The sequence below is a fragment of the Artemia sp. Qi Xiang Cuo genome, chromosome 18 (genome assembly GCF_049724085.1).
Source record: "Artemia sp. Qi Xiang Cuo chromosome 18, ASM4972408v1, whole genome shotgun sequence".
NCBI classification, from domain to species: domain Eukaryota; kingdom Metazoa; phylum Arthropoda; class Branchiopoda; order Anostraca; family Artemiidae; genus Artemia; species Artemia sp. Qi Xiang Cuo.
In genome coordinates, this window is record NC_142811.1 from 13,380,931 (window position 1) to 13,408,326 (window position 27,396).

The 27,396-nt window shown below is 36.6% G+C and overlaps 1 protein-coding gene across 1 annotated transcript in view; it reads left to right on the forward strand.

The window, feature by feature from the left end:
* LOC148941220 (neuroligin-4, X-linked-like) overlaps nt 1-27,396 on the forward strand; it is a 258,542-nt gene that overhangs the window by 87,519 nt on the left and 143,627 nt on the right. The window contains exon 4 of the mRNA XM_089104126.1: nt 11,009-11,297. Within this exon, the coding sequence (XP_088960252.1) occupies nt 11,009-11,297 (289 nt within the window). The remainder of the gene's footprint in view (nt 1-11,008; nt 11,298-27,396) is intronic.

A 27,396-nucleotide genomic window follows, 5' to 3' on the forward strand; every position in this document is an offset into this window, starting at 1 on the left:
ACGAACACGATATGTTATAGGTTTAGTATCTAAGATTTTCGATACTTTAAAAAGTTCAGTGGACCACAAGTAATTTCCCTTTTCAAAAACATTTCTGGTAAGATTGATTCGAACAGTTTGACCAACATTTAATTTTTTGTTCCCGCCTTTCCGCTGGAAAGTTGTTTAAGGAACTGTGTATTGCCAGTATGATGAACTTCCTGAGTGCTAGTATTGAACAAGGATCGATGGGGATGTTGGTTGTATATTTGCATGATTTTATCTAAATCATGAATAAATGCAGCCGTATTTTTCAATATACAATACCTTGAAATTAAAATTCGGATAGTTCGCATTACACGTTCAGCCAATGCAGCCTTTATGGGACTATGACTATAATAGAGTATTGTATTATATTTCAATAAAAAAAAATTTACACGGGGATTAACAAATTCACTTCCATGGTCTGTTTTAATTTTTACATGAATCTTGTTCAAAGATGGATTCAAGGACTTTAGCAACTTCATTGCCTCTTTTTGACTGCAATGGAACTGTATATTCATACCGACTAAAAACACTTATTGCGAGTAAAATATACTTGTAGGGTTTATTATGACGTCTTTGAATCGTGCCTAGAGTCAAAAGACCTGCTTGTAATATGCCGAGGATTAAAGACTTTAGTTTTTCGACAGTGATTACCCCTAGTTCGATGATTTCGATGAAGAGTATAACTAGATTCCTTTTGCAAATACTCTTTTGCCAGCTTCTTTTTAATTCTGGTAACATCTGCAAGTGTAGTTGGAGAACATAAACTTTCTGGTTCTCCAATATTTTCATAAACACCTTTCGAAATTTGATCCATTTTGACCGTAACCTTCCGCTACCCTTTTGTATTCTACCGGGTGAATCAATACGTCTTCACTTTTGTCTAGTTACCGGTGTCAAATCACCAGTAGGTGTGCTTTCCAAGAAAGATTTTAAATCATCTTCTATCTTTAATGGACTATGTTCTCTTAGTTTCTTTAGAATTTGCTTATTACCGATAAGACTTTTAGGAAAATTTGACGACTTTAAAAAAATTAAATAAATGTTCGTCAAAGGAGTCGACTCTTTTACGATTCGCAATCAGATCCGATAATAAATCAATTAAATTTTAAGGCTTTCCCTGGATTATAACTTCATGCTTTTTCATCAATTTGTTCATTTTCAGCGAGATACGTCAAGAGTCTTTTAATTTGTTCACGATATGATTGAGGCAGCAAGTCTACAACACTTGTTAATAAATCTTTTTTTTTCGTGTTTCACCATTTTCAGAAAGCTGGTCACCGATATATACTTGAAGCGGTTTTTCACGATGAATCTTTTGTTTATTGAAACTTCGACGAATATTTTGATGCAAAACACATGTATCATTACCGGCAGTCTCTTTAATGGTAGGCAGTTTGTAAAGATTATATTCTAAGTGCTACTCGGGTGAAAGAGAGAGTTCAATTGGTGTAAAATTATAGGGTTTAGCCATTTCTAGAGAATAGTGTTTACAAGTCCGGCGATTATCGGTAGTAACACTGAAAAGAAATAACCACCTCCTTGAACAAGTCGTTTTCTTTTACAATTGGCTTTCTTTTTGCAAGCTAGAGCACGTACAAGTGATCGATGTTGCCTTGTCTGTTGTTTAAAATGATCTGAAAGTTGAACATTACCGTCCGTTAAATTTAAACAAGAGTTTCGACAAGAGACTAATAAATTTCTTGGCAACACCATGCTTGAGAATTGATTTTCCCAGTCATGGTTTTGAATTTTCTAGTACAGAAAATAAATGTGGTTGTTTTTGTAGCCTTTTCAATGTCATGATTGTGACTAATGACCTCTTTTACTATTCATAGGTAGATATACAGTAATTTCATTATCGAAAATATCAGTGACTACACGCAACTCTTCGGACGTGTTTTGATTCAGGTCTAATGATATGTAACCATAAAGTTTATTAGTTGCTTGATTGTATGCGGAAAGTAAAAATTTAGTGTCGCCAGGATAGATCGGTTTGCTTAGAGTTATAAGAGAACTTGAATCGCGAACAGCTCTATAGATGATGTAGAAGGTACAATTCAAAGCAAGTGTTCTCATGAATTTAATTTTATTAAAAAGATTATGGAAAACAATAGTTACAGAAATGTTCTCGTGATGGGACCGGACAGAAAGCAATTGTAACATTTCCCGCGACCATTCTTCAATAGATTCAGCTAAATCGTCAATAATCAACCACAAGTTTAATGTAATAATATTAAACACGTCAAGTCCTCGTATAAATTTCGTTCTTGGATCAATCTTCTTTATTTTATCATAAGATTCTTGACATATACTATAACAATAATAGATATTTTTGGGATCTCTAAGAACATATTATCACAGTTTTGAATGATTTTCATTAAAAGTGTCGTTTTTCCAGACATGGACGGTCCGCAAAGAAACGATCTGAAGGTTGTTTTAAATTGTTACATTCTCTTACAATGCAAAAATGCAACTAACCTATCCTAACCTCAATCTGCTGAATAAATATTCAAGAGGAAATAGAGTACATGTTTTCTTTACTTCACATAAAAAATACAACAAAATAAACATTTTAAAAAAACATGACCGGAGAGCGACAAACGATAACGGCCCCCGGGCCCACACCCGTAGCGGCCAGCGACCGAGCCGAAACCCGCAAAGAACGCGGTGGGGTAGTAATAGGCACTTAAATTTAAAACACAAAATAAACACTTGGAAATTACCGCTTTCCGCAATGACTAGATAAAACAAAAGGGCAGTGCCGAGCTTGTGAGGGAAAAATGATTAGATATAAAAAAGGTAGCTTTGAGCTGTTGATGGATAAAACGGTCCCCCTCCCCCCAAAAGAGGTCCCCGCTCCCCCTCCCCTCCCACAACTATAGAGCTTTCTCCAGTTCAAGTTGCTTCCCATAATTTACACATTCAACTCGATCTGAAGTAAGATAATGGCCATGTGGTAGTACTCTCACACCAACCTCGGTTACATAGACTTTGTCCGATATGGTGGACATGGCATTTTTTTCGACTCGAACTGTATAGTTTTTATATTTTAAAGAGCGAATGGCCATGACACTCGCTCTTGGAATTAAATTTTGTTCTATACAGTTCCTATAAACACTCATGTTGAAATTTTCCTTTGCATAGCATGATGGCCCCCCTTTGCAGACTTTTTTGGCAGTCTCATCGTGCGTTTCCACACAGTACACCTTCGGAGCGGGAAATACACCATGCGATACCAAATCACTTCCCGTTTCTGATTTAAATTTTTACAACTGATTCGGGGCCTGGCGTTTCACCAGCTCCGGAAAGCGGGACTCATCCCAGTTTTTGTACTCCATCCTAGAGCAAATGTACTCTCCATTTTCCAACTCTTCCAATAAATTATTATTTTTTATTTTTAACAGTAAAGAATCGGTATCCCAATAAAAAAATTAAACTTGTCCCTCCCTCAGCCACTGGCGCATACACACATAGTAATAAAACTCCGAAATGAGTTTTTTTTTATTTCTAAAATGTAACTGCCAGCGGCAATGTTTTTATTTAGAATTAAATTTCTCTTTATTCCTATGTAAAACGACCATAAGTCTATGATCATGAATGATGTGAAGTATGGATCCGCATTGATTCGGGCACATTCTTTCGGGTCGGTCACAACGAATCCTGTTTCGCACACTCTCACACATCTTGACAAAGTTCGAATTTAAAATGAGTTTAAAGATCTCTTTTTCGACCTTTGTTTTCGCTTGAGAGCGTTTGTTGACAAAAGTGTCAACAAACGTCTTCATGTAAGGTTTTTGGTCGAATTGGAGGGCTCTATGAATCCTTAAGACATTGAAACCATTGGAAAGCATCCTCCGCAAAAGAAAGTGGTGTCCTTTTGCGAGTCCCTATGCACCGGTCTATTTATGCAGGGGAAAACAAAGTCTTTTACCGAGTCATGAAGTTACAGAGGAATTTCATCAACAATTTCCAAAAATCAATATTGTGGTCAATTTTCCTTAACAGTTTCAATGTTTGGGAAATCAGGCGCAAAAAGATCGTCAAGCCATTGGCAATTCTCACACGGCCAATAAAAGTGAGACATTGCCGACAGGTATAGATAATTCATATCCAAGAAACCGGCTTCCGACTTTGCACCGGTACGTTTTCCAGTCGGGTCGGTTTCAAGGATACAATCCCCATGAAAAACATACCCTCCCCGCATGGATCTTTCTACGAACAGGTGCTGGCCTATTTCCGCTCAACTGATTTTAAGAATCAAACCCATCAATAAATAAAGAGTGGAAAAACAATACCCTAACTCCAACCCAAACTCTTCATTTCTTTTGTCTCTGTTTTTACAAACAATATCCAAAAACGTAAATAAATCACTTGCCAGGTAGATTTTACAATAATCCCACACATTTTTACACCCTCCCTTTGCCCAGTCCCTCTTGGCAAATTCATAATCAGTAGTGGTGCAATAATTATCACAAAGTGGATCATGAAACTGCAATGGATGGTATTTTTCCTAATTTAGCCTCGAGGTGAAGCCGTAGTAATCGAATGGGGATAGGCCTTTACACGTTAATAAACTATATAGTTCCTCATCTGGAAAGTGCTGTTTGAGGAGGGAGAAACTATTAAAATCGTCGTTTTTTTGTACTTGAATAAGTTGGCTTAGGGATTTTGGGAAGAAATCAAAAGAATCAAGGAAACGGATTTTATACCAACAATTATAACCATTATCTATTTTGTCATTTAAATTCCAAGACTAGAAGCTTTTCAGATGATTTCAGTATTATTTTATATGAAGAAATACCATCTACCATTGCACTATCCAGAACTTTACCTTTCTGCAATCGTACCAAAGCTGGGAATATAAATTTCAAATCTTATTCAGAATTGTGTATGTAAAAAGGCAGATAGTATTGCTGTCTAACATTTAAATTACACGGTTTATGAGCGACCCCCCGAAAGTTACTTGGCCGTGATGAAATCTCTTGGTATAAATGATCATGATCGCGGTTTTTTCGCATCCCCCTCGTTAATTTTGTTCTTACAAACCCAACAAATGTCTTGATTTTTAATAGCCAACTCGTTCTTTGGTGATAGATTCATTGGATAATGTGTATGAGGCAGCCGTGAAATTGCCTCATTTTCTGTTTTAATGAGAGCAACCATACCTGTGCCAACACAATCTTTTCCACCCAAATTCTCACAAAAATCTACCAATTGAATCTACTCGAATCTCTTGATTATTACTTGAATCTCTCGCGCGGGCGCAAAAGAGATCGCAATGGCTTCATGTGTTTTCATATTATTCGAATTTCACGGCTCCGAGACATCCATCAGAGCAGTTTATATGTCCAATGATACCTTTTTGCTCTGCAACAGTGTGTTCTCAAAGCTTTTGAACCCTAAGGTAGCATTTTCCCCTGAAACCGTTTCCACGGACTGGTATCCATAACGCTTGCAGTGTCTCATGTGATTATTTAATTTTAATTCAGTATAAAATCTAGAAATACACATTGGGCAGTAGTAGCATGTTTTCCCATCATTATAATTTTTACCCTCACTTAAAACCGTGCTAATACTCGGAATAGGAAAGAAATATCCAATTGATTAAGGATCTTTGGCAAGCTCGTAAAGAAGCCATACCCAGTGTTTCACTGAGTCAATGGACAGTGCCCTTATGGAATAAATTACCTCTTTTTTATCACTTAGCTCCCCATCTTCAAATTCTTCGTCAAACTGAAACACTGTTACCCCAACTTTTAAGTGCTCATTAGCCTTTTCAAAAATATCAATCTCTTTAAGCGTTTCTGGATACTGTCCCCTCAAACAGTTAAAATCTACTTTTGGAAAATCAGAACACTCTTTCCCATTTACTGCCCAATCGTCTAAATCTGTCTTACTAAAAATCCCTTTGCAGAAGCTTATGACCTGCCACAAGGACGGAATATTTGAAACACTCCAACCCTGTGTCAAAACGAAAGTGTTGTACACCTTTAGTGGCTTTTAAATTACTATTATATTTTTTAAAGTTAGATTTTCCGCCCCCCTCCCACCTCATGAAGCAAATTCCCTTTTCAACTTAGTTATCTTTAATTATAATTATTCTAAAAATAATACTGTTAGCCCATTTCCATTCTCATTGTATCCCTTCATCCTATTAAAAATGTCACCCAACCTATCGGAAAATACACCCTCAAAATTATGCAGGTCTGGGTGTAGCGTCTGCATTCTTGTTTGAATATGATGGTCGCGCAAAACACCCAAACTTACAGTAAAAAAATAATTTTAAACGCGATGGATGCTTTTAAGGAGTCCCGTCCTCCCATCTCCCTTAAATGTTTTCAAGAAGTACCCGAATCATGCTCACGTAGAGGTGTGTGGTGTCTATGGGGTCCGTTTGAAAAGTACCACTTAACAGGGAATTAAACGGGTCACGATACTCGGCCCTATATACATGAATATAACATAAAGCGGTATCTGCTAGATACAACTCTGTTAACACTGGGGGCGAGCCATCTCCACTTTGTCCCATATCACTGTGAGGGGCGGGCACTTCTAGCACCCTCTTGACCTCGTTAGCAGGTAACTGATCTAATAAATTGTCCGTAAATTCATTTCTGAGGCCGAGATCCCTCACAAAACTGTCTGAATCAATGTTGAAGAGGTCACTAGCCGGATTCATCCCCGCACTTCAACTCCCCTCGCGTTCACTATTCTCCGGGACCTCTTGCATGTTCATAAAACTCTCTGTATCTTCGTAGAGGTTGTAGGTCCCTGATGTAGATGTCGTTTGAACCTAGAAGAATAAGAGCATATTAGCTCACTGGAAGCTATTGCCCTATGAAAATGGGAGAATGGTTATGAAAGGGTACTATGCCCTTTTGTAAGTGTATGCACCCTACTACTCATTGTATTATGAAAAGGTACCATGCCCTTGGAAGTGTAGACACGCTAATACTCATTGGAATGCAAAGGTTTTCTATGTCCCCCACTACTAATATAAATGGAATGCCCCTCCATAGAGCACCTTTTGCATGTATTATGAAGCAATGAAAGGTTTGCCCAAACTCCTGCTATACCCTTTTGAATTTAAAAAAATAGTTATGGACAACTTATTGAAGGGAGATTATATCGAGAAGATTCTCGGCCCATGCCATCAAATCGTCAGAGGTTTCCTCGACTGTTCCAGTTCCTTCACCAATAAATTGGGCTACAAACTGGTCGATCTCGGCCTAAAAAAAAAATTCGCTATAAAATAAATGTCTCCATTTCCCCCTTTATTAGGAACCTTGAAGCCTTCTAAGTGAATAGTCCTCCCATAAGCTAGCAGATAAAAGAGTCGATAAGGCTAGAAAAGGTGAATAAATGTCATTGTCTCTATTAAACTAAGGGGGAGATGTAACCTGGAACTTCAATATTCCGACTGCGTGAAAAAAAGAAGCAAAAAGCAAACAGGTCAAACAAAAGAGTGCGCTTTCAAATGAATAAAAAAGGCTAACAATGTGAAAAATTGGAAAGATCTTATTATAGGAACAGATGACTCCAAAAACCAGTGAGTATGCGATTAAAAGATGAAAACACCCTTATTTCTAAATCCCTAGAAACTGGGGGGAGGGGGGTATGGAACCTGAAAAAAGACAAAAGTATATAAGAAAGACAGAAAAGTTGGCTAGTCTAGGAAAATAATTATGAATGAAGTTAATAGGGGTACACCGACGAGTCTTAAAAACGAGGGAATATGCGCTTAAAAGCTGAAAAAACAATCTTACTTAGAGACCTCTAATATTCTAGCGAAAATCTATACCTATAAAAGTTTCCTTACAACCCTTAAAAATGGTGAAAAAATAAGCTTATTCTAAGGGGGCGGTGAAATTTAAAACTAGTCAGGGTAGGGATGTATTCTAAAACTTTAATGTTCAAGAAAAAATCTATACATATAAAACAAGTAGGCTCCTATTAGCTTAAAACCCTCCTTCAAAGCTCGAAAGTGGGGAAAAATTTCTATAGTGGGCCTAAAAAGGACCCAAAAAACTATGGAGTAGGTGCTTAAAAGCTGAGAAAAAGAACCTTATTTCTGAGTCTTTTAAAACTTGGGAGAAACCTATTTAATAACTCTGACAAGCTTTTTACTATGTTGAAAATTCTCTTCAAGGGCTTAAAGAGGCATGAAAAATGTTTTTACTAGCCAGGAAATATAAGGTAGGAAAAAGTGAAAATAAAGGCCTAAAAAAGTTGAAAAATAGTTCTATATTTCTATTACCAGGTCGAAATTAGAAGTAAAAATGCTTACATCACCAAACTCTGGCTGCACTTGATTGCCGGAAGGTCCTGGGAGTGCATATCAGAGTATAAACGGAACGGTGACGCCACGCTCTTGTGCAGCCGGGCCAGAAATGTCAGTGGTATGTGTGGATGCGGTAGTGATGTCACTGGCTTGCACAGATGAACCAGCGGGGGTCGCCATTTTGTAGTTACCCGTCCACTCTCTTTTCAATTCTCTACCAGGCTGCATTGGAGCCTGCGCAGATGGGGCTTGGGCAGGCAATGATGTAGCCTTTCTGGAAGGGGTGAGACCTTAACTAGCGTAGGGGGCTCAGGGCAATACAAGATGAGTGGTCAATGGCTGCACCTGCAGTGCCCTGGAAGGGCCTGGCTTCTCCTGATGGGGAGCCAAGGGTTGCACGGACAGCACCCGTCCGGAAGGAGGAGCATATCTGATCACTGATGGCCTTACTGGGGTCGCTTCGCCCACTCTTGCACGTTTTTTGGGAGGAGTGGGGGCTGGGAAAATTTGAAAAGAATTGAAAATTTAGTATAAATAATAATAATAATAATTTATTTATTACCCACTATAAAAAAGAAGCGGAGTACATAAAAACAAAAAAAAAAAAAACAAACAAAAAAAAAGCAAACTCGCACACTTAACAATTATTTAATAAGACGACGTAAATTATGGTGCGCAGTAAGACCTGCAGACAACGACACCTTTCCCGCAAGCACAGTCACTTTTTCCCGTAAATCAGGGAGGCCGAATCGCGATATTAGATAATAATGTTACAGAAAATAATAAAGGAAATAATAATAATAAGCTATAAATACTTAAACATAGTCTAAAATAAGTCCTCTCCTTTTCAAGAAAACATAAAATAGTTATAAAATAATCTAGATCTCAAAATATACAGCCCTCTCCTTTCTGGGATGGTAGAACTTGGAAGCCATAGTTTCGTTATTCGCCCCCCTCCCACCTTATAAATAAGTCAATCCTTGTTTTTCAAGAAAGCAGGAAAATAGGCTTGGAAATAATACGCGATCGTTTCTTTATGCATAGGAATTTTAAAAATGGAAAATAAATCGAACATTAAAGGAAAAAAATGCTAGAGAATAATTTATCTTTAACCTAGGCATGCATATGATCCTATTAAGGGGGGGGGGGTACATATTGTTTTTACCATTTAGATGCAATAAACAAATTAAAAACTAGATTTTTGTCTAGAATATAAATAAATGTTTTTATTGTCCCATCCTCTCTCCTTATACGCACAATTTTCAAGCCTAAAATGTGACTATTACACATTAATTTTGTGGGAAATAGGAACTCTTTCAGACATAGAATTTTCTTAGTCCAACATTCGCCCGTAAGGTTTATTAATTGACAGCAACCCTCTTCCGAGTGTCATTTTTTACCAAACGCCCTTTCCAGAGGGTTCTGCCTAAATTCGCACCCTTGTTTTGTTAATTTAGACAAAGCGCTTACGAAAAGATTTTGACACATTTGATGGATTCTATGGTTTTTCTACATCTTTTGGGTAAAATAATTTGTTTTTTTGACGAATTAAATGCTGGTAAATGGTGGGAGGAAGGAGGGTTTATATAGTTGAAAAAAGATTATATTTTGAAACAAACCAAAGTACAAAGATTTTTTTTAGGGGGGGGGGGGTTAGAGTGAGAAAAGGCACTTATTTGCTCATAGGTATTATCCATTGTTAATGTACTTGCTGTGTCTTCAATCGCTTAAAAGAAACTGATGAGGAAATGCCTTTAACATATCTATATATAGCATACTTTGATAGGGGAATGTTCTCTGTGGCTTTTAATAGAAAAGCTTTGCGGGGGAAAGGGTACATAGATGGGGAGTAAGGCCCATGGTGGATAAGGAAGTTTCAAAGTCTTGTATAGGCTGGGAAGATATTAATGATAATGTCCTAGTAGCTTATTTTATGATTTAAGAGTACAACTTATCAGACATAGTGGGTAATGTTCGAATAGAACCAATTGATGGAGAAAGTATTTACTCATAAAAATTTTACATACAGTTACAGGAACAAACAGACTGGTGAGAAATATTTCAGCCACGAATTTTTTTTGTCAGATGATTTTTAAAGGTAATACTTTATCTCTCTTTTTTTTATTAAAGGGAAAAAAACGTTGAAAAGGGAACCTGACCCGTTTAAGCTGGTTAAATGGAAAGTTGCACAATTATATGTATGTTAATAAACATGGAAAAATCAGGGATTTTGTTTTAATGAAAACATCTCGATATAAAGTTATGCTTTTTGGAAGGAGCGGGTGCTAATAAAAAAAAATAAGGAAACGGAGCTGAAAATCAGCAAAAAAAAAATAAGCTAACACATGACAAAAAACAGCTTAAGCAGGCCTAGCTTTACTTTAAAGGTTTTGTTTTCTTTAGGAATCAATATGGTTTTGAACTATTATGGCCAAATATTGTTGTCAGTTTCTGCTATTTAGTGTTGCTAATTAATCCACAGTTTTGCGTGGCAAAACTGAGGAAAATATGGGACTGCCCCAAAAACTTCATCTTATTAAAATAACAAAGAGAAAAATCTTAGAAATTCTTTGTTTTTATGCATGAGTTAACCTCAGATGAGTAGAGGGTGAAGGAAAAGCATTAGTTGTAATTTCCTTGGTACAAGAATATTATTATTCGTTCTAGGACTTGGTACAAGAATATTATTATTCGTTCTAGGACTATTTCAACGTGTGATTCTAATGAGTGGTACAGCATTTTCAAATGAAGCTCTTGCAAAGAATCCTAGAAAGCAGACAATTGAAACATCGCGGACTGTAAATTGTCCAGTGTCAGATATAGGTGATGACACCCTTGTGTGTCTGAAATTCAAACGTGTAACGGAGCTCATGAAGGTTCAATTATATGGTCCACTTTATACAACAGTTCTTGGCCCAGTTGTAGATGGGGCTACTGTGCCAAGTTCTCTTCATGATTCTATGGGAGCATATAATGAATTGTTTGGCAGGTGAGATTTCCAAATTAAACTTAACTACTTTCTAGTGATTTTACATTGGATAGTCTGAATGTTTTAATGAAACCATAACATCTTTTTTTTTTCTTTTTTAGGTCCGAAAATGCATTTTATTTTAATTAGGTGGTTTTAATACAGAATGGACCCATGGGAAGAAAGAATGGACACGGTCGTTTAAGGTTTTCATGCACTAAGACACCGCAGGAACTTGTTTTTATTGTTAAATGGTGTAATAATTCAAAATCCTGATAATCATGCGTTTTGAACACTAAAAAACTCTATTTGAGCTAAAATTACACATTTGAAGATATTTTACCCGGCACTACAAATTAAAAGGCAAAATAGGCAGTAAGAAGGAATAAAATAGGCACTGACTCTGCTTTTGTAACTTCTATCTCCACTTCTGTCTACAAAATCCATTTTCATCCAAAGTTTTTATTGATAACTATTTTTTCGCTAATTTATCGCTATTGAATTTTATGGAATTGCAATGCAAACCTCACTTGAAAATTCTGTACAGTTATAATAAGCAGTCCTTGTTCAGAAGACTTTAAGCCCTGGGGGAGGGGGGTCTGACCACAAAGAAATTCATTGGCTTGATCAGGTTTTTCACTCACTGGCATTTTGGTATATTAAAGTATTTCTGGATCTTGGTTCCGTTAAAGTAATAGTGTTTTTTTTTTGTTTTTTTTTTTGTTTTTTTTTTGTCTGACCTGTTTTTTATCTAGGTTGATGCTTCTTTTGATATATACAATTTTGCGACAAGCCTTTAGCCGAAACTCACATCAATATACAAAAAACTTATAGGCTATCAATTAGATCTATGCATTCACCGATTAAGAGTGGTGGTAGCACTTGCACTTTTTCTTGAAGAATAATCTAAATTGCTTACAAAAGTTTCCTATTTTTGCATGCTTCTAAAAACTGTTTAACGTATTTTTCAGTCTAAGAGAAAATGCACAGCAAGTCTCAAAAATGATGTTTGGTAGACAGATAAAACCAAACGTTGTTTTAAGTTCATTTGTGTCGCCGTTTCAACTTTATTTGTCTTATCAGTCGTGGCTGTTATGACAAAAGAGACTGCATACGCCATTTTTATCAAATACTCACTTTATAAGCTACTTCATCGAACTTTTTGTGCAAAATCAGCTATTGCAGCCAGAATATCAACACCTATTATCGTTGTAGAAATTAGGGAGAGTTTTTCAGTTGTTTTGCTTGGTTATCAGCATGGACTAGTTATTTTTTTTTCTTTTTTCCCCGTTTATTGATTTCCTTTTTTCATTTTTGTTTTTACTCTAGTCATTTTGCTCTGGGTTCTAAGTATTTTTTTCAGAAGTGGCTTATTAAACTAAAAATAAATGCCAATCGAGGGGGGCAGATGGATGACTCTCCTCTAAAACTTGAGAAATGCCTTACTTGGTACTTTAATTAATTGGTTTGGAAAAGGAAAATCCCTTTATTTTTTTAAATATACCTTTAGTTTTGTCTATTCGCTATATAAAGATTGAAAATACTTACCCCCCCCCCCAAAAAAAAAAATAAGTTGGCACCATTGCTAATTATGAGTAAATTAATTAATTCAAATGTGTGTGTCTTTAAGGGCTAATGTGAGCCGTTTGAGTCTTAGTTGTGTTTTCAATATTCTATAGCTTCCCTTTTTTCAGTTGTCTCTGTTATTATTGGGCGCAGCCTGTTGCTTATTGATTTTTAGGTATTTTCTCCTGTTTTTTCATGCAAGGCTTTCTAATGTTTACGGAAATCCCCTTTTCACAAAGTCTTAGAAATGTCTCAGTGTTTCAAAATTTGTCTTTTGTTCCGAAAGGCTATAAACTGCAGCTCTAAAAGGCTATATAGGATTTAGATCCTAGTTGTCAGTTCAGGCTCAGGGACTAAAGAGTATCAAATAAAGTGTATTATAATTAACATGATTCAAACTCGTGTTTAGCCAAATTTGGGATCATGTATTAGAAAACAGACAACTATCCATATGAGCATTTGGGAAAATAACTGAAATTTAAGTTAAAGAATTTCAATGGCAGAAATGAATATATATATATATATATATATATATATATATACAAAATCTATCAAAATTAGTAGAATATTACATAGCATTTTGCAACTTACGGGATCATGTGCTAGAGAAGAGCTACAAACTCCAGACCTATTAATAGAAAGATAATTTAATTGCCCTAATAAGCGTAACTTTGCACAATAATAAGGACCCAGACACGTACGGAAAAAGGATGATATCAGGCCCATGTCCCCTTCAAAACCTATTTTTTTCTGTTTATCTTAATTTTCTACTTTTCTCTTCTATTTACCTTAAAAATTTACCTAAGAAAGTTAAATTTTCTATTTACCTATAAATGTTTCTTATTAAATGTTTTTATTTAAATGTTTTTTTTTTGAAGTTCTTGAATGTTTATATAGAATTGATTTTAATTTGCCCCTCCCCAGTCAAAAAAACCTCATGTGTGTTTAAAAGTAGGGACACACTCAAAGGGGCCTAAGGGCATGCCCCCTTGAAATCAAAAATTTTTAGGAGTTTCTTGGTAAATTTTATTCAAACTGTCAAATAAAATTAAGTTCTTTTACTATTACTCGTCCCCCAAAAAATAATTTTTTTGTATGTGTCTGCCTGAAATGCCTCTAGCCTCTAAATTTATAGATAGGCCTACAACTAAGAATAGAATGTACTCTTCGTGACAATCAAGCTAGTATATCTTTTAGGACAACTATATCTTTTAGGATGACTTAATCCCCCGAAGGCCCCGGGAGAAGGGCTGAAAGTTATGAACTTTACCCAATGTTAACATATAGTATTGGTTGTTGGGAAGTATACAGACGTTTTCAGGGGAATTTTTTTCTGGTTGTGGGAGGAGGGGGTGGGGCGGGGATTATGTGGGAGGATCTTTCCATGGAGGAAGTTTTCATGGGGGATGGGACATTGCTATGAAGGGAGCACCGAATTTCCCAGCATTATTTTAAAAAAATAGGAAATTAAATTTAAGAAAAAACAAGTTTTCCGACTAAAATTAAGGAGCAACACCAAAAATGAAAACAAGCAGAAATTATTAGGTATGGGATTGGGTTCGTCCCCTAGTCAAAACCTAACTCTTTAAGCAAAAGATTTTTTAAGTACTTTCATAAGAGCTATTTATTCTAAGTAACGGCCTTTGTGATTAAGGGGTAATTTTTAAAGAATTGGAACAAAATTCGAACTTCAGCTTAAAGAGCAAGGTATTGACTAGGGGGCGAATCCCTAATATACGTATTAAAAATATGTGAATATAGAAGTTCGTTACGTAAGTTAATTCGTAAGTTACGTATATTTATTACTAATAAAAACGTTCGTAAATAAAATTTAACAACTTTCAAGAAAGCCATTTAACCAAATAAAAGTAAAATTAATATGCAAATTTTGTTGTAATTATTCATGTACGGTGAGCCAAAACGAAAACATGCATTAATTCAAAAACATTCAAAAATTAAACTAAAAAAAAAGTTTTTATTAACTGAAAGTAAGGTTCTGGGTACTCGGCTGACTGACCGTATTTCAAACAATAGGCTATACGAAAAATGTGGTTCAATACCGCTCTCTAGGGCTATAATGAAAGAAAGGTTGAGGTGGTTAGGGCACGTTGTGCGGATGAAGGATGACAGATTGCCGAAGGTTGTTCTTTTCGGCCAACCATCTAGGGCTAAACAGAAAGCAGGTCGTCCCCCTCTGGGACGGGAGGACATCATAAAGAAAGATTTAAAGGAGATGGTAACTTCGTGGGCAGGTGAAAAAAGGGAGTCTTTGGATGGATTGGGATGGAGGAGGTGCGTGCTTAGCTGTGTTGGCCTCAGGCGGCTTGGTGCTGCGGTGAGTTGTAATTAGTAGTAGTAGTAGTAGTAGTAGTAGTAGTAGTAGTAGTAGTAGTAGAAAGTAAGGAACGACGTTAAAACTTAAAACGAACAGAAATTATTCCGTATATGAAATGGGCTGTTCCCTCCTCAACGCCTCACTCTTTACGCTAAAGTTTGACTTTCTCACAACTCGATTGTTTTTTAAACAATAAAAAACTTTAGCGTAAAGAGTGAGGCATTGAGGAGGGGACAGCCCCTTTCATATACGGAATAATTTCTGTTCGTTTTAAGTTTTAACGTCGTTCGTTACTTTCAGTTAAAAAAAACTTGTTTCTTTTTTATTTAATCTTCATTCAAAGAGAGAGGTAGAGATTATTGCGTAAATATTACTGAAAATAGAGTACTAGCTATAGCCGCCCCTAACAATGTAGTTACAGCGTTGAATAAAGAAAGCTTGGCTGACTAAAACTCAAGAAGTTTATTCTATTGTAAAGCACCCACATTGGACATATTAAAAGTTTTTGGTACCAAAAAGAAAAAAAATTAAGTCTGATTGTTTGGTTAAGTGGAGATTAAAAACAAACGAGTAAAATAATTTGTGTAAGATACCACAGCTAAAACAAACAGCATTATATTTTGAACTGAAGCATAATTAGAACAAATAAGTTTTGTCTTGGGATTCCCCCATGAATCCTGCAAAAGACAGAAGTAACATTGGCGCTTCACTGAAAACTAAACAGATTGCTGAAATTGAAAGTTGTGTTAAAACAGCTTGTTTATTCTTTTCATTTGAATAGAATTACTTTAGAAAAAAAGACAGCATTCATAAGATTAAATGTAAACTAGATTTTTAAAACTGAGTGATTTTTTAAAATATACAAATTTTACAAATATTTATTATTCCTTAAGTTTGGTAAGGAATTTGACTTGTTATTTTATAATAGAAGAACAAAATTTTTCCCAAAGATTTTTTTTGGTAAACCACACATAAAATTTAAAGCTTTTGGTAGTTGATGGGTCTGCAACACCATAATTACTTGTGATATTCTGTTCAGGGGGACTATCCCCCGCCCCTAAGGTTTTCTTGGCGTCCCCATTCCGTCATTCCTTTTTAAACTCCTTTTCTGAATAAACATATCAATATTGTCAATAGTTGGCGCCCTTGTCACATTGCCCCACCCCTCCCTTGATTTTGCTCTAGACCCACCGCTGTTTCTATTTGTATATGTTTGACTCCATTATCCAATTTTAATTTTTGGTTTAGTCTTCAGTTTATCATTGTTTATTATTTTTCTTTTTTTAAGCTCAAAGTAATTGGTAAGTTTTTGTTATGAACATTTAGTTTTTTTCTTTATGCTTCAGTAAAAATCTTTTTTCTTTCAGTTAATTTTCTATTATATTTTAGTTGACATAATTTTGTACACATCAAAAGTAGTAAGGTCGGTAGATAAGTTAAGTAACAGTAGTCATGATACGAGAAGCCATGTCAGAAGTTGGCGTGGTAATACAAGCTACCGCAACAGCAGTTATTTTAAAAGTAGTTGCAGCAAAGCAATTGAGACAGGAGTAGGTGTCGCAGGAGTTGTAATGGTACCATACAGACCATACTCGACAGTCTGGTCTGTTAGCAGTAGATGGTAGTAGTAGTAGGGCTGGATACCTTTTGCAAAGCGAAATAAAAATTATGTAGTTGTCTTTTAAAATTTTATAGGTAACAAATAACATGAAGTGGATTAAGTCTAAGCCTAGGCCTTCTTACGTGAAGACTTAAATCCTCACGCAAATTGTATTCACGAAAAGTACTATGGCCTCGTATGCTGTAAATGCATTTATGAAGCGTCTGTTTATAAATACGATATTTTTGGACGTTGATGCCTTCAGAGGCGAATCCAGGGTATGGTTTTAGGGACATGCCCCAAAAAGGTAAAAAAATGATCTAATTATAGGGTAGGAGGGGCAAAAAATACCAATAAGAGAGCCAAATTTGTATTGGTACTATATATAAATATACACTTCTAAAAATTGCACCATCAAAATGTGTTTTGATTTTGGAATCTTGACTGCAACGGTAGCTGCAACGTTGCAGTCAACGGTGACTGCAACGGTAGGTTTGTACTCAACAAGCTCAAAAATACTTAGATGAAAACTCCTGTACAAACCAGAAGACATTTAAACAACGCTGATGCCTGATGGTTGTTGTTGTGAAATAATTTTATTTAATTCAAACATGCAATGTAATAAGATTTGCTAGATGTTTTCCAGAGAAATTGCTTAAGGATTGTTCTGGGTACCCGGCTGACTGACCGTATTTTAAACAATAGGCTATACGAAAAATGTGATTCAATACCGCTCTCTAGGGCTATAATGAAGGAAGGTTGAGGTGGCTAGGGCGCGTTGTGCGGATGAAGGATGACAGATTTCCGAAGATTGTTCTTTTCGGCCAACCATCTAGGGCTAAACGGAAAGCAGGTCGTCCCCGTCTGGGGGGGGGGAGGACGTCATAAAGAAAGATTTAAAGGAAATGGGAACTTCGTGGGAGGGTGTAAAAAGAGAGGCTTTGAATAAATTGGGGTGGAGGAGGATCTTGCGTAGCTGTGTTGGCCTCAGGCGGCTTGGTGCTGCGGTGAGTTGTTAGTAGTAGTAGTAGTAGTAATCTATCAAAGAAGTAAAATTGTTTGTGGGTTGAAAAACAGAAAAAGAAAGTAAATAGACAGAGAAAAAGTTCTTCATTGCAGCTGCGGTCCATATGCGAAACTTATTATTAAATACACAAAAAAAATATATAGCTACGAATGAACTCAATAAAAAGTAAAGCTCATAATTGGGTTATAATATATATCTAATATTTATATTAAAATGAACTAAATTAATAGAATTTTTTTCATCATTCAAACTATTTCAACCTTAACTCCCCTGTAAATAATAAAAACGATAAATCAGTGATGGCCCGACAACTAGTATGAGTGTCACTTTGTCGGGTTTCATACGTGTGGAGAGTGGACTTTTTGTCCACTAGAAAACTTGTCTTAGATCCTAATGTCTCTTTGACAGTATGGTGAAAAGTAAACATACTTTTGGCGTGGCTATGTGATTAATTTACTCAAATATTAAAACTGGAGTTCAATTCAACATCTTTATCCTAGCTGTAAAAAGAAAGAACAAAAAAGACTATTGGCATGTTGAGAAGCTTAAGTCACCGATCTAAGTAGAACAGTAAAATGCATAAATTCTGGTAATCATATGATAAACTATCATGGTTGCCGTATTTTAGGCATCATAGTAAAGAATGAACCCTATCACATAGAAGGCTTAACTGAAAATTTAGAAACGCATTTTGGAAATAAATGTCAAGTAAGGAAGAATCACCATTGGAAGTTGGTTCAGGTATGGTAACCATTTCTACGATTCATTTTAATGACAAAAGCTAGCTTCGAAAACAAGTTTGTAGGGATTTCGGAGAATAGCCTAAAACACAAAAAAATGGTGTCGGATCGAAATGGAAACTGCACCATTGGAATTATCATAGCCTTAAAACCCATATAAGATAACTACAGTCCCCCATCTTGAGCAACAAGAAAAATCACTTTTGCACATAGGAAGCAGCAATGTCTCCTTCTTTTTCTTTTTTGTCGCCACTAGGGGATGCTAAAAGATCACAGAAGAGTGCTTAAGGGCTAATTGAAAATAAATTGCTATATCTAGTACCTTTTGCAATTAACAAAAGATAATATTAAAATAAAGTGTTATTTTTGGCAAAAACTACCGCATCTTACTCAAGATGATGTTACACGTATCTTTTGGTAAGGTTTATATAGCACAGGCATCATTTGAATAGCTGTGACTCAGGGGTATGATGTCACATTTGAGTGACTCCGGTCCCTGATTCCCTGTGGTTTGTTCTTTACCATTCCAACATGGAAAAGGGAAGTTTTTTTGTGTGTGATACGTTACAAAAATCTGTGCTTCACAAACACTTGGAAAAAATGTTTTGTAAATAACAATACGGAGCAAAATTTAAAATTATAATAAATAGAGATCCCTCTGCATACAAGGTGGGCTGTCCCTTTTTCAACATCCCAGTCTTTGCGTTTAAGTTCAAGATTTTACTTTCAATTCTTTAAGAACAATAAGGGAAGCACAAGAGCAATTCGAATGGAATAAAGCGTATCTTTCACTATCTCAAAAATTTAAGAGCTAATTAACGTGCAGCTGCTTCACACAATACAAATAGTTTAGAAGACAACCGGTCTTACATTTTTTTTTACTTTCATAAATGCTTTCAGCATAGGACTATTAATATAATTATAGAATGAGAAAAACTTAAAATCTTTGGATTTACCGAAACATGATAAATCAGGATATGCTACTCTTAGTAGGGAAACCACTGTCTCCATATAGGCTCCCAATCATTTAATGGCGAAACAAGATGGTGCAGGGGTATCAAATAAGCCAAGATCAACTAATGACTGAAGAACCTTGCTGACTCACTATAACTGAACTTCGAATTTCGAAGAATAGCCTAAAACACAAAAAATGGTGTCGAATATAAAAATGTATTTGAATCAGAGGGCGAGGATAGATTAGAAGATCTACCAGAGGCAAAAATGTTCTATACAAGTTTCTTTAAAGAGTAATTCAGCCGATATTTTCCATTTAGCAAAAATTTAAATATCGTGCATATTTACAGCTACATGGTTTGTTTGCTGTAACAAACCTCTATGGGGTTCGTTCAGCGATATACAGTCGCTGTCTGCCTATTAAAGTCCTATCTGGTATTTTCACAAGTCTGTTACAAATACCAAAAACCGTATTCTAAGCTGTTCTCAAAGGGAAGATCACCAAAATAATTTAGATAAGGAAGATCTAATCATAACTAAAAATATGTTGCCCAGCTGACCCTCCCTTTCAGACCAGCTTAGCAAACGATTTTTGGAAAATGTCCCAGAAGTGTTAGAATGTCAGTCAGGACCTTCAGGAATTTGAAAGTAGTTCCAATTTACAACACGTTGTAGCAAATTGAAACCAAGTTGTATAATACATACTTAAAACTTGTATTAGGGACATAAACTTTTCAATCGTCAACAGGGGCGAGTGCTCTTGGCTCTTATCTGGGCAAACTAACCATACGTATCGACTACCGTAATTTGACTGCCAACAATGTTTGACTTAGCCCTTTGGATAGAGTGGCGATTTCCAGCACGGTTGCGACCAAGAATCTAGCAATATCACTGACTCATTGACTGACTCACTCTCTGACTTCAGTCTCTCTCTGACTTCCACTCTCTGAATTTCAGCATAAGCTATAGAATTCTGTGGGCTGTTGTGTGAAGATGATTTAGAAGTTTCTTTTTTAAGGAGGCATTGCATTGCGATAACTTTCAACTTTGCAGTTTATTCACAATACTGTGAAAAATGTTATCTTTAAGGTACGAGCCGTGCTGCTAGCCGTGAAATCTCAGCTTCAAAATTGCTTTGTAAATATTATATCAAATCAAAAAGTGTTCTAACTGAGCTGACATGGCATTGAGATGTTGAGTTTACATAGCTGAAACACATTCAGTGTTTTGGAAATACTTCTACCAGAGATAACACCCTTTTGTAATCTCTGAACGGCCAATTTAGAATAGAACAAGCAGCTAAGGGATTGGTGCAAATAGGGGGTTGCCCCCTCCACAACACCTCGATCTTTGCGTTAAAGTTGAATTTTGTCCCAATTCCTTAAGAATGACTCCCGAAACACAAGGGTCGTTTAATTAGAACAATAAGACACTTTTTTAAGAGTACTAAAAAACTTTAGTGCAAAGAGTGAGGTGTTAAGGTGGGGGCAAGCCCTTTCATATACATAATAATTTCTGTTTGTTTTAAGTTTTAATATTGCTCCTTACTTTCAGTTGAAAAAACTTGTTCTTTTTATTTAATTTTACATAGATTCTACTTTCTTTGAATAGACTGCTTAATTTTTTTTTTAAGTACATCTGAAACAGTCAGCTTTCACCAACTTTGAAGCTTTTTTTTGTGAAAGAATTCTCATACTCCTTAGCAATTCCATTGAGGGAATGAAGAATCCGCTGAATATTAAATATTTATTCTAAAACGAGGATACAATAGGAAATTCGCCTCTGTGTACAAAGAAGAAGAAAAATAGAAAATAGAAAGAAATTAGAGAAGCAATAATGGAAAGGTTATAAATCAGACTGATACAAAAAAATAATGTAATCAATCACCACGAGTTAGGTGGAATCCGGGTGTGAAAATTTATGTTTTGAGATATTTTTGTAATATTTTTTTTTGTCATATTGTTTTGTAATCATATTATTTTTGTCATGTTTTTTTAGATATTTTTGAGGTATTATCAAACTAAGCAGGTCCCATCGATAAGCTTAGTCGATTTTACTCCAGGGTTAAAATTTTCTGTTTTTTTTCTTTCTTTTTTCAAGATGCATTGAGCTTCTTTTTTCATTTATAGAAATAGTTAAAAGCTTTGAGTAAATAGCTATAGCTTTGATATGAAGTTGTTCAAAAGGAAAAGCGTCGCTTGAACTGGAAAAAAAAGCGAAAAAAAAAACAATCCTAGGCAAACCCAGTTAACTGCAGGTCAGCAAGAATTTCTGCTCTTACCATTGAAAACAATTAAATTGGAATTTGAATCTGATTTGAGTCCAGACTAATGTTTTCCAAGAAAAGCCTCCGTTTAGCTTAAAACTGTTTTTAAACATTTTTAAATATTTGGACAGTTGTTTCCCTTTCGTTTGTCTTTTCACTACCCCAAAATGTTCAAAGTACATTTAAATTACACAAATCTACTAGGAAAGTTCATCACTTTTGCAACACTCTCACTCTTGTCATTTTTCTTAGCAGTGCCTCTTATGTTTCATTTATGCAGAGAGGGAAACTTTACCCTAAACCCTAAGATCTTGCTGTAACTCTAGAAGCGCTTAAGGTATCCAACAAGAGTGGCAGCTGGCAGGTCATGTCTTATAGATACAGCTGCTTTGATGCTTTTAGTGGGCCGTAGAGTGTAGCAGCAGCTTCACCTTAGCGGGTTATTGGGACCTCCTCTTTAGATGAAGCCCCAGGGCTGCCACTAAAGCACAATCTTTGGAAGTTGGGTTTCAGACTTTCAAGTTACGTATCCAAGATATATCTACTTTGTATGCCTGACGACTTCAGTTATTAGAGGCTGGCACGTGTTTTGTCACTTTTAGTGTCCCATAGATGATGAGAATCTGTCTTAAGCACATCAAGGAGGCACACTTGTGCCTCTTTGCACCCCCCTCCGACTTTATCTTCATGGGTAAAAGTGGGCCGGAAGTTTCGACCCTCCGACCACAGCCCCCCTTTAACGTTGTCCGATTGGGCTGAAATCTAGTGGTTAAGCTTTCCTAGGGCCTGGGAGCTTATCCTCGAAATTTCAGCTCAATCCGATCACTCCTTCCCTGTTTTCCAAAAACTAAATATAGCCACTTAAAGTTCATTTCTCTTTTTTTTATCAGCCACGTCTACAGGCCACAGTTGGCAACGGATCCGGGTGAATGAATAATAATTCGAAGCGGAATTCGACCTGTTAGGGCCTTTTGATATTTTCAGACCGAAAAAATTATCCCCCGAATTTACATTTACGAAAAACCTCGTTTTCCTATAAGAGCCCATGTTAATTTTTCCTACCACATCCCCCCTCTAACGTTGTCTGATCGGGCTGAAATCTAGAGGATTAGCTTTCCTGGGGCCTGGGAGCTTATCCTTAAAATTTCAGCTCAATCCAATCACTCCTTCCCTGTTTTCCAAAAACCAAATATCAAGTTTTGTGGGGATTTGCTTGCGTCAAAAATACGTCGCACAGAATAAAAATAATGTAATGTCTCTGTGGTACAGTGGTCGCTATTCCTGACTGTCAGGCGGAAGATCCGAGTTCGATTCTCCGTCAGAGAATTTAAAGTTTAAAAAAGAAACTCAGTTTCTTTTTTAAATCCAATCTATTAAATCCTTCGGCTCAACAGGCGTCTTCAGAAGAATATCACAGTCGGCCTTCAGGTTACAGGTAAGTCTCCACTGCTTTGATAACATGGGGCCTGGGGCGGCTGATAAAAATCTTACTGTGCATTTGATTTGAGTATTCAGGAATTAAAAGCCTTAACACAAGAATCTTCAAAAGCGGGGGGTTTGGGAGGCGGCAGCCCCCCATCATTAAAACCTGAAAATATAAGCAAAAAGATAGTAAAGCAAAAAAAAGTAATAAAAATTACAAAAAAGTGAAGAAAATATTTTAAAAAAAATACGTTTTCTAAAGAGTTAAAGAGGCTGAGTCACAAGTTCGAACCTTAAAACGTACAGGTATTAGGAGGTGCAGTTGGGGGCTGCCGCCCCCAAACCCCGCTTCCGTATATGAAAGGGGTTGTGCCCTTCTCAACGCCTCGCACTTTACGCTAAAGGTTGACTTTCTCACAACTCTTTTTTTTTAATCAATAAAAACTTTAGCATAAATAGCGAGGTATTGAAGAGAGTGCAACCTCGGTTCGATAAGAAAGTGGGGGTTGTTGGGGCGGGAGCCCCCCAACTGCACCACCGAATCCCGGAACGTTTTAAGGTTCGAACTTGTGACTCAGCCTCTTTAACTCTTTAGAAAACGTAGTTTTTTTTCAAATAATTTGGTATACAGGGCTCAGTATAGGACCACATTATCATAGTATTTGCAACAATATGAAAAAGCCGAAAACCCTAATGATTGAAATCTCTCTAATTTTAAGTTATAATATTTAAAAAGTCACTAAAGGAAGATCCTTGTGATATAACACTGTATTATATTCTAAGAAGTGATTCGCTTCTGCCATCTACTGTAGATTTTATTTGCAATTGTCCATTGTTCCTGGACCACTACCAAAAAGCTCGCTGGGAAAAATACGAACCAAATGCCCAATTGGAGACTTTATCGACTTTTGAAAATGTATACAAACAGAACAAAATTAGAAAAAAAACGGGAAAAAAAATCATAAGAGTCGAGTAGATAAAAGCTTTTCCCTAGTTACACTAAAGTGCTGAATAAAAAACTCGTGATTAGACTCTGAAATACGAATAACGATCAAGCAGTTTTTAACCATGTAACAGCTATAAAACCTTTACCTCAATATGGGAACTTGTAATTGTACTTGAGAACAGGCACAGGCTGTTCATCTCAACTTGGCACCAAGAATATGCCTCCTGCCATTGATCTACTGTTTGATCTACTGCCATTGATCTACTGTTTGATCTACTGCCATTGATGTACTGTTTGATCTACTGTTTGACCCACTGTTTGATCTAATGCCATTCTGATCGACTTTTTGGGGACTGAAGATTCCCAGCTACGATCCCATTTACGTCCGAGCTTTTGAAACCCACCCAAAAGCTCATGGTCTTTCTCCACTGTGACATGCCAGGATTTTATTTTAACCATAATCATGTTTCTTCAACTGGAAGCGTGGCTTTACTTCGAGAGACTGGTGGGTCAGGTACTTGCTTGTGTGCTGTATAACGGGTCCAAACCATCTGAGCTTTCTAGTGTTGCAAATCTTCGCTCGTCTCTTCATCTCCGCATGAACGTATACACATTTTTTGTTGGAAATAAGTGTTCATGAGGGGTAAACAGAAGCTCTATTGCAAACTGAAGCAATCTTGCATCATTCACATAATGTTCTCCGCGTCCGTGTGGGCCAATAGTTCCATGCCCTGTTAGGCTAGAATGAGATGCTACTCTTGCATAGAAATCGCTCCTAATCTCAATCTTGTCCTAGTTGCAAAATTTGTTAAGGAATATATGTGATTTGTAATGGCAATTGTCTTTCAAGTGGTCAAGGGGGTTAAAAGTAGTTGCCTGCACTACCTTTGCAGTAAAGATGAAAGAGTGTCTCTGCAGTAAATACTGGCTATTCTATCCGAGATTGAGTCTTATTCTAACATTAAATGTTCGATCCTCTCATTGAGAATTAATCCAATAATGTGACGTCTGGAGCTTTGACTGGGGCAAAAGCTATAATAATGACGTATGTCAGCCATTTCAGGTTCACAAATTGTATTTTTGCCTTGGTCATTTAATCTGGTTATTACGGCACATTATTTGTAGGTCATATTGGTAGAATTCTTTTACTGTAAAAGGCTGTGTCACGTCAGATTTTGACGAACATACATTCCAAGTCCCATGTTTTGGATTCTCATTCACTATTTTCATCAGATTTGTAGTTTTATCGACTCGCCCACCTTTTGTGAAGTTCACCGGTAGCTTTAACGCGTCACTCTCCGGGAGTGTCGTAGAACTGTGTTTTTTCTGTGGTCCATCATTTTCACACAGTTTCGTGGAATTTTTGTTGACCGACTGTTCCTCAGCCATAGTTTTATTAGCTGAATGGGTTGTGGTGGCAAGCCACTCCTCTCCACCGCCTAGCAGAGCCCGATGTTCATATTTCTGAATCTTCCATCCTTCCAAAGTTGTCCTCCTATAGGGAACCCTCCCACGATTTTATTTTCCCACAACTTTAAATCAAACCATTTCTGAGATAAGGTTTGCATTGATTGTGCTGCGTGCTGAAGGGCCCTGTATAGCGTCAATTGAACGGGTCTTCTTCCTCATACGCCTTTATTTATTACTCCTAAACGAGGGCACCGCAGTTTCATTTATGGACCACCTAGCAACTAGGTCCATGTTGATCAGTGCTTCCTTAGGGAGGCTATCAACATGGTAACGCCCCTCCATGCACCAAAAATACCCGAGTCTTCTTCATCATGTGCCTGTATTTATGACTCCTAAGCGAGGGCACCCCAGTTTCAACTATGAAACACCTAGGAACTGGGTCCCTATTAATCAGTGCTTCCTCAGGGGGGCTATAAACATGGTAACACCCCTTCATACCCCAAAAATACCCGGGTATTCTTCCTTATGCGCGTGTATTTATTACTCCTAAACGAGAGCACCCCCGTTTCAATCATGGATCAACTAGGAACTGGGTCCCTCTTGATCAGTGCTACCTTAAGGGGGCTATCAACATGATAACGCCCCTCCATACCCGAAAAAAATCCCAAATTAGATCATTATGAATACTTTATCTGAAAGACTTTACTACTTAGCCGATATCTCATGAGTAAACCGTAAGCTAGGCCGAAACGCTGTTGACTGTATTTTTAGGCGTCAACGAATTTGTCAATCTGGCCCTACCTTCTGAACCTCATGGGTCTTTAACGTTGGTTTTGGCTGTCTGTGTAGCCTACACACAGACAGCCAAATTTTTAGGCCTTATTTTTCGTCTCTCTGCCTTCATGTTTTTAGCATGTATAAAAGTACTTAGTAAGTACTAGTAATTCATAATTTCAGTCAACATTCCACTCTTCAGCCCTCCACACACACATCACCAAGCCAATTCAGTGTGAATCCCACAAATACCTAAAAGTAATATATTCCATCGCACAAATACCACCAAATCGAAACCAACCACCCAAATTGCTCTCTAACATCCTGCTTCTCACCACTCAACGTCGCACCACAAAGCTCCATACCCACATCTTCCTGTGCAGCAAGAATTGACCCATTAAAAATGATACACCAATTACTTAAATGAGGGCGTAGTCTTGAGCTAAAACCCTGATACTGAATGGTACTCTGGCTCTAAAACGTGGGCACTTTTAAAAACATGCTCAATATTTCCCAGATGCACTGTGTGATGATAATCCTATACACTTTTTGGAATAATAGGGGTCGTAGTTGTCCTCTTAGGAGACACAGTGAACCAGTGATATATATAACTTTAAAGAATATTTTTGTGTAGTGTATGATACATGCTTTACCACATTTGTGTGTTTTAAAAATTAGCTTGTAAGCATGTCTTATCGAATTCATTTAAAATTAAATAAAAATAAAAGATTTTCAACTGAGTGTAAGGAGCAACGTCAAAAATTAAAATAAACAGAAATTATTATGTATATGAGGGCGATTGTGCCATCTTCAAAACCTCGGTCCTAACGCTGAAGTTCGACATTTTGTCCCAATTTTAGAACGACTCCTGAACACGTGTGCCGTTTAATTAGAATAACAAGCTATTTTAAAAGTTCTATAAGTTCTAAAAGCTCTTTTTGCTCTAGATCATCCTTTGTGTTGCCCCTCCCCCTTTTTCAAAAATCAGACAAATTTTCTCAGGCTCAGAACTTTTGATGGGTAACACTAAACTTGATGAGTCTTATATATTTGGTATCAGCATAATAAGCTGATTCTTTT